At 36.1% G+C, this 8682-nt stretch overlaps 1 protein-coding gene across 3 annotated transcripts in view; it reads left to right on the forward strand.

The window, feature by feature from the left end:
* Window positions 1–5954, forward strand: part of LOC106869693 (NADPH--cytochrome P450 reductase) — a 65395-nt gene extending 59441 nt beyond the window's left edge. For all 3 annotated transcript variants that reach the window (XM_052968889.1, XM_052968891.1, XM_052968890.1), the window contains exons 14-15: window positions 2186–2414; window positions 5677–5954. In XM_052968889.1, the coding sequence (XP_052824849.1) occupies window positions 2186–2414; window positions 5677–5824 (377 nt within the window). In that variant the 3' untranslated portion in view covers window positions 5825–5954. The remainder of the gene's footprint in view (window positions 1–2185; window positions 2415–5676) is intronic.
* The last annotated feature ends 2728 nt before the right edge of the window (window positions 5955–8682 follow it).

The following is an 8682-nucleotide window of genomic DNA, read 5'->3' on the forward strand; positions in this document are numbered from 1 at the left end:
ATATATATATATATATATATATATGAACATATATGTATATATATGTGTTTATGTATATATATATATGTGTTTATGTATATATATATGTGTGTATATATCTATATATATATGTGTGTGTATATATCTATAAATATATGTGTGTGTGTATATCTATAAATATATGTGTGTGCATATATATATGTTTATATATGTGTATATACATATAAATATATATGCATATATATATATATTTTTATATACGTAGGTACTGTAAATTTTAGTGGTAGTACTTGATAAGTGTAAGCACCTGTATATGCCAGATAGTGGCAGAGGTGAAAGAATATATTAAACATAAATTGAAAACATAACACAAAGGATATTGTGGTAACACGTGTTTCGAGCTTTATACACAATCTGTCATTGCATCAGTATATATTTTTGATATTAAGGATGGTGTAAAGCTGTCTTCAGCCACAAACATTTTCAGTCCTAGGATTACATCACAAAAAGAAAAAGAGAAAGAAAAAGCATATGCTGAATTGTTGTATATTATGGACAGATTTCTGAAATGCAGTGAATATTTATGCAGATATAACAGTTTAAAGGATAAACCTATTATAATGGATAATACTAAGTGGACTTTTCCTTTTTCTCTCCCTTTTTCTTTTTTTTTTGGTGATGTAATCTTGGGACTGAAAGTGTTTGCGGTTGAAGATAGCTTTGAACCATCCTTTATATCAATATATACTGATGTAGTGACAGTTTGTGTATGAGGCTTGAAACACGTGTACCGCGATATCCTTTGTGTTCTGTTTTCAATTTACGTTTAATATATATATATGTTTATATATGAATATATACATGTATGTGTATATATATATACACTCTCTGAGTGGTTGGCGTTAGGAAGGGCATCCAGCTGTAGAAACTCTGCCAAATTTAGATTGGAGCCTGGTGTTGCCATCCGGTTTCACCAGTCCTCAGTCAAGGCTATTGTTTGTTTATGAATTCTACCAAATGCGAGCTTTATAATACATGTGTGTGTTTCTTTTTGCTTCTTCCTGTTGCCACAATTTGACAGCTGGTGTTCGTTTGTTTCTTTGTTTATATCCCTATAGCTTATGGGTTTGGCAAAGGAAAGCAATAAAATATGTACCAGACTTTAAAGTATGTACTAGAGTTGATGTGTTCAACTAAAACCTTCCAGGTGGTACTCAAGCAAGACTGCAGTCCAGTTGGACTGCTGTCATCACCTCTGTGGGACCCAACATTTGAAGATCATGCTTCACCACCTTGTCCCATGTCTTCCTGGTCTACCTCTTCCATAGGTTCCCTCCACAGAGATCAGCACTTCATTACATAGCTGTCCTCGTCCATATACATCACATGTTTGCCTGAGTTAGGGTCTGGAAATTTAGTGGTGATAACAGAAATAAATGGATTAACTTGAAGTTTGTTAATCAGCTAAATCAAAATGCAAGCATGAGGCAATCCCCCCACTTTTTGTTTTGTTTTTGCCATTCAATAGTGTGCATGTGGCATGTTACTTACCCCCAAATTTTGATTTTTGTTATTATATTCACCGGTTTTAATAATTTAAGTGAAAGATGCTTGGTGTGACATTATGTCTGTGAATGAACATTTGTGTAGATAGTAGCTCATTCTGAATTTCCTTCCATTTAGCATTGCATACAAATGTGATAAATTTAGTTTAGGTTTTTCATGCAAGTAATGTGGACTGTCTCCATGTTTTCAATGGCACACACACACATAAGCACAAATACATTGTATAATTATGTAGTTGTTCACTGCAGTGTTGTATATGTGTGGATGCTAGTAGGTGGTTTGTTTTATGTTGTGATAGGCTATTGTGATTGAAGCTTGTTTTGTTTAGAACATGAAATCTTTTCTAATACTGTTGCAGTGGTAAAATGTATCCAGTACATTGTGTAAAGTGGTTAGTCTTAGGAAGGGCATGCCATAGAAACCATACCAAAACAGAAATGAATGAGTAAGCATCAGTTTCTGGAGCATACCCAGGAGGACAATAACTTTGAATAAGAACCAACTCAAACTGATATATATATAATGGTACACACACTCTCTGGGTCTCAAGATATCATCGAAAGGTCTAACGTTAAATAATTTAACTAATTTATGTGATTTTAGAAAATTTATTCTGATGTTTAATTTTCTGCTTTTCCAGATAAAGTTGTTGGTGATACCATTTTGTATTATGGATGCCGGAACAAAGGTAATGACTTCCTTTATGAAGAAGAACTAAATTCCTATATTGATCAGAAATCTTTGACCAAACTCTATTTGGCTTTCTCAAGAGACACTGCCAAAAAAGTCTATGTCCAACACCTTTTGATGGACAATCGGGAAGAAACTTGGAAATTATTGAGTTCAGGTGGACATATATATATCTGTGGGTAAGTAAGACTACCAAACATGGAATTTGCTTTGAGTTGTGGAATCTTTGTTATAATCTTTGCGGAATCTGGTTTGAGTAGTAGGAAATGAGTTGCTGTCTGGAAATAGAAGTAACTGTATTTTTACTCTTGTTTAATGATGGATAGTGTTGATGGTGAAGTTTAATTGTTTATTAGAAGTAGCCAATGGGTTTCTTTATGATTGTATTTTTCTACTGTAGAAGTGGTGAAGTAGAAACATATATTATGGTAAAAGCATTGCAGATAATTCCTTTCAAAAGGTTGTGGAAGAAATGCCTATACTTTGGCAAGAGCTGTTATAGATTTAGGAATAAGTAAAGAAGTAGATGTTATTGCTTAGCTTGTACTGTTGAAGGTGGAATGTTCTTCCTTATTATGGAAGTATCCTCTTGATCATGTTTTCCTAAGGAAGAAAGTTTGGCAAAATTCTTAACAGATGTAGTAAATGAGTAAAAGCAGAAGTGGTAGGAAGAGAAAAGGGTGCCATTACATCAGTTATTGTTGTGTACATTCAAGTCAGCCTCAGTCTAGCAGATTTTTGCATGCAGAGAGTGTGCTGAATGACAAGGAGTAACCCATAGATCTATCTTCTCAGTTTGTACTATGTCTCTACCTAACAGATGTCTGAATTGCACTCACTGACATGCACTGATCAAGGATATTAGGTGCAATATGACAGTCTGGATATAAATGCTCTCTCCACTAATCTATTTCTGAACACTTGTAAATTTTGGTAGTGGTCACAGCTGCAGTGAACAAATGGACTCATTTGGAGTGCAACAGTTACTGTTTCTCTATGAAGTGTGTATCTCAACACAGTGTTTGGGGCCAGTGAAGTTATTGATGTCAGAGCTGTTTTTATGTGCGTGTTCTTTATTTGCCTGAGTTGAGTCAGAGAGAAAGTTTTTCTAGGATGTTGTTGTAGTAACTCTCTGCAGTGTTGTATATGGGTCTAGATATATAGAGAAGTTAAAAGTTTTTCATGTAACTGGAACTGCCTGTGTTGAAGCTTACTGCAGCAACAAACTGTGCCTTCCTTTTGCATCTTTAGGTGGCCTTTCATATTTTTATGTCTTGTAAGTAGACTGGGTGTGGTTTGTGTACAACCTGTTATGTTCACTGCTTTGTGTCCTTTGTAGATTATTTTAGTTTACTGTGGAGAGACTGGAGGCTCAAATCTGGCATAATCCATGAAGAATATTATTTGTACATGATTGTTTCTTTTTGTTGGTTAGATGTGGTACTTGTGATTGCTCAAAGTATGCTTGTGTGTTATTTCCCCTTCTTTACTGTTTCTGTGTTGTGAATGTTGTAAAGAAATACTTTGTAATTCTTTGTATTTTTGCTTTCTGTATGTATGTATGTGTGTGTGTGTGTGTGTGTGTGTGTGTGTGTGTGTGTGTGTGTGTGTGTGTGTGTGTGTGTGTGTGTGTGTGTGTGTGTGTGTGTGTGTGTGTGTGTGTGTGTGTGTGTGTGTGTGTTTATTAGTGGTATGTTTATAATTGAGTATGTTGATTGGTTGTATTTGGTGTTCTCTAGTATTGCTGGTAAGAAGCAGGACATTGGATTTGGTCAGTGCTACTTTAAGTCTGTTGTTGGGAAGCCAGGATTTTAAGTGATTTCTTTCAGGCTGGAATAGTTATATGGCAGTGTCTGGAGAATGGTAGGGGAATGTGAGTATGATACATATGAGACTGCATGTATGTTTTGTGGTGGGTATTGAGGAAGTTGTGAAGTTATATGTTGAAAAGAGTGGGTGAGAGGACGAATCCTTGTACTCAATTCTGACAATTGCAATTTCTGGAAATGTTCTGTAAGTTTAGTGATTCCTCTAGGTCTTAATGTTTTAGGTATTTGTGATTTTACAATCAGTTAGATAGAATTGGTGTGGAGTTGCTATGGCTAAAGTAAATGTTATAAATGTTCTCATTATTATTATTAAGGCAGTGAGCTGGCAGAAGCATTAGCATGTTGGCCAGAATGCTTAGTGGCATTTTGTCTATCTTAAGATTCTGAGTTCGAGGTTGGCTCTGCATTTCATCCCTTCGGGGTTGATAAAATAAGTACTAATTGAGCACTAAGTTCGATGTATTGTAATTGATTTATCCTCTCTCTCGAAATTGCTGGCCTTGTGCCAGAATTTGAAACCATTATTAATATTTATAATGCTTTTAAAACTTTTCTCTCTTTCTGACTCTGATTCTTTCTCCATCTCTCTATTTGTTTCTCTTTTCCATTTCTTATTACCTTTTTCCAAACTATCACATTTTACAATAGCCCTATCAATTTGTGCTTTACATCTTATGAAAGTTGTAGATATAGTAATGTATTTATAAACAAGAATTTTCTGTATTTTTGCTTTTAAAGTTTCCTCGTCTCAACCTATTGCTATTCTGTCAGCCAGAGTCTGTTCTGATAATTGATATTTGACATAGTAATATTTTGTAACACTTTCCAAATCTGCACTGAGTAGGCGCAGGAGTGGCTGTGTGGTAAGAAGCTTGCTTCCCAACCACATGGTTCTGGGTCCGGTCCCATTGCGTTGCACCTTGGGCGTCTTCTACTATATCTTCAGGCCTACCAAAGCCTTGTGAGTGGATTTGGTAGACGGAAACTGAATTAAGCCCGTTGAATATATATGTATGTTATTTGTGTCTGTGTTTGCCCCCCCATCATTGCTTGACAACCGATGTTGGTGTGTTTACATCCCCATCACCTAGCAGTTTGGCAAAAAGACACCGATAGATAAAAGACTAGGCTTACAAAGAATAAGTCCTGGGGGGTCGATTTGTTCAGCTAAAGGTGGTGCTCCAGCATGGCCGCAGTCAAATGACTGAAACATATAAAAGAATAAAATGTCAGTTTATTGACAGCATTTATGTAGTCAATCTATTATTTCTAGTTAATACAGAAGGAACAAGTCAATCTAAGCAAGATTTGAATGAAAGCACATTTGGCTTCTGACAAAGATTAACCCTTTAGCATTTAAACTGTCCATATTGGCCAAAATATTCTACCCATTTATGTCTAAACTGGCTAAATCTGACTTCTCACACCTAATCTACATTGTCAGTCTGAAAAATAAACAATGACATCATTGAAATCTCAAGGCTACAAGATAATGCAGGATGAATTCAAAATCTTGTTAATAAATAAATGTTACAATTGACTGAGTAACCTGAAATATAATTTTCTTTTTCCCTTGTTTTACTTACTGAAAAACATTGTCTTTGTATTTCAGTGATGCACGTAATATGGCCCGTGATGTCTATGACACATTGATATCAATAATAATGGAGTTTGCTAAGTTACCCAGCAAGCCTGAAGCTGTTGAATACATGAAGAAGATCCAAGCAAAAGGTGGTTATTCCTGTGATGTATGGAGCTGAAAAAGAAAGTTATATTTCTACACATAAACAAATTTATAAACACATTATATTCATATGTTTTTTTTTAATGAAATGTTATTTCTTTAACAAACGCTGATAATAAAACAAATATTTTTAAGACTAACCTTTACAGATGGAGTGAAAAGGAATTTATTTTATATGATAATCAATATTGAAAATAGTAAATGCATCATAAGTATCAAGAATTCTATGCAGATAATTTCAATATATACAAATACATACATTTGTACCATGATCATTGTTTTTACATTTGCTTTTTACATTATGGTATGTATTGGGTGAAAATTCTTGAGACTGTATACTATGGTTGGATGTTCTTTCTGATGTCAGGCCTTACTTTTTTTTTTTTTTTTGCAAGATTCTTTCTCTGTCTTCACTCATTGAACCATTAAGCTATGAAATATTTTGTTTATGGTAACCATAAACGTCACCATAGCTGAAGCTGTGTCTTTACATTGACATAAGGAGACAAACATGTGCACACATACACACACTGGTTTCCTTATAGTTTCTGTTAACAAAATTTCACTTGCAAGCTATTGGTCAACTTAAGGCATCAGAAGACAACACTTGTCCAAGATACCACACTGTAGAATTGAACCTGAAGCCTCTTTGTTGCAAAGCTAGTGCTTTAACCTTTTGGACTTGCTTGTGTGTCATCGTTTTAACATCTACATCCCCCTGCTTTTTCCCCCTTCCCTCACTCTGAACCACTTCAATTTCCATTATCTTCCCCTGCCTGCTGTCTCCACCAACCACCTCCTTTCTGTGCATTCTCTCCCCTGTGCTGTTCTCCATCATTAACACTTCACTTATCTGCAATCACTCTCAGTGTCCTCACATATCTACTGCAAACCCTCCTCCAAAGTCTCTTCTATATTTCCCTCCATCATTTGCTACAGTCACCTCTATCCTACCCACTCATCCAGTTCAAACCTCTGTATCACCTCACTTATTCTCACTACCCTCAATATCCCTCGGGGGCATGTCCTGACACATCTTTGCCACTATTTCTATCACTGTTACTCTTTTTTTATCTTACCCTCTGACTCACCTGCTGTCTTTATCTTACTCACTAACTCACCTTTCTCTTCCAAGTGGGATATAAATGTATCTACTCTACAGCAAGACATCTATCTCTGTCTCTTTATACCATTAATCTCTCATCAACTAGCAAAATACCAGTCCCCAACTCTCTCGATGCTACCTCACTCCTGCCAGTTGTTGAGGTTTTGTCTTGCAATTTACTTGGTAACCCTGTCAGTGATGGTGCCATTTAAAAAGTACTAATGCTGGTGCCATATAAAAAGCATTCAGTGCACACTGTAAAGTGTTTGGTGTTAGTTAGGGCACCCAGCCATAGAAACCATGCCTAAACAGACAATGAAGCCTGGTGTGGCTCCTGGCCTTGCCAGCTCCTGTCAAACTGTCTAACCCAAGTATGGAAAACGGATGTTAAATGATGATGATGATGATTAGCATACTTTCATGGACCAGACAGTATTAGTTCAGGCAGATTCTCTATGACCCAGTGCTTTTCCTGCCACTAGCCCTCGCCTGTTTTCAAGCAATATATTTTCCATTAGTCTGAATATTTTTTGTAGAAACTTATGAAAGACACTATGTATGACAGTAAAGTTTGTTTACAATAAGTGCACAATGTCAAGAGAAATAACTTGCACATAGATGCACACACATACAAGCCCAAATACATGAGGTTCTTTACAGTTTCTGTCTATCAGAATCACTAGCTATGCTTTGGTTGACCCAGAGTTTTATGGAAGCACTTGACTAAGTTTCCATGTAGAGAAGATAGTCTGAAACTATGTGGTTGCAAAGTGAGCGCCTTAACCACTGTACCCGTGATTTCTACTATAACACTGGACCAAAGCCTCGCAAATGGATTTGGTAGACAGAGACTGAAAAAGAAGGCTGCAGTGTATTGTGTGTGTGTGTGTGTGTGTGTGTGTGTGTGTGTGTGTGTGTGTGTGTGTGTGTGTGTGTGTGTGTGTGTATGTGTATGTATGTATATTTAAGCACAGATGTATGTATACATTATACTATGAGTCTTCCACAGTAGTTTTCTCTCCATAACTTATAAAGCCTTTCTGGCTTGTTTACAAATATTATGTGGTATTAGACAGTTTAAGTTTATATTCATTAATTTTGGCTGAAATTGATGGGTGAGTGTTTGGTCCAATCAGATGCGCAAGGAGCCGTGTTACCGTTGATTTGTGGGTTTGATTCTGGCTAGGGTCAGCTCATCATTTTTTCGTCATTTGTTTGTATTTAAAAATTGTTGCTTCAAATTGGAGAATATATATTATGATATATTATTGTATAGTTATTATTATACTATTATTATACTATGAGTCTTCCATAGAAAACTATGTAACTTAAAAAGCCTTATAAGTTTGTTTACAAATATTTATCTTCGAAACGTCTAGTTAGAATAGAGGCAGCTGACGAAGGATTAATTCCAAGTGGCTATCTGTTTTCCTATGTGTTCGTTCCATTGTCTGTAGTTCATTGTTCTAACGTCCTGTACCCTGATCATCATCATCATCATCATCATCGTTTAACGTCCGCCTTCCATGCTAGCATGGGTTGGACGACTTGACTGAGGACTGGTGAAACCGGATGGCAACACCAGGCTCCAATCTAAATTTGGCAGAGTTGCTACAGCTGGATACCCTTAGCTTGCACCGGGTACATCTTATAGAGTTACTACCTACTCCTTTTCTACATACGGAGCAGGGCCATCTACCTGAAGGGGTTTGTGTTTTATCTACCTTCCTACTTATTAGGATTTTGGTTTTAGCTAGGTTGACTCTAAG

The sequence above is a fragment of the Octopus bimaculoides genome, chromosome 6, assembly GCF_001194135.2.
Source record: "Octopus bimaculoides isolate UCB-OBI-ISO-001 chromosome 6, ASM119413v2, whole genome shotgun sequence".
Classification (NCBI taxonomy): Eukaryota; Metazoa; Mollusca; class Cephalopoda; order Octopoda; family Octopodidae; genus Octopus; species Octopus bimaculoides.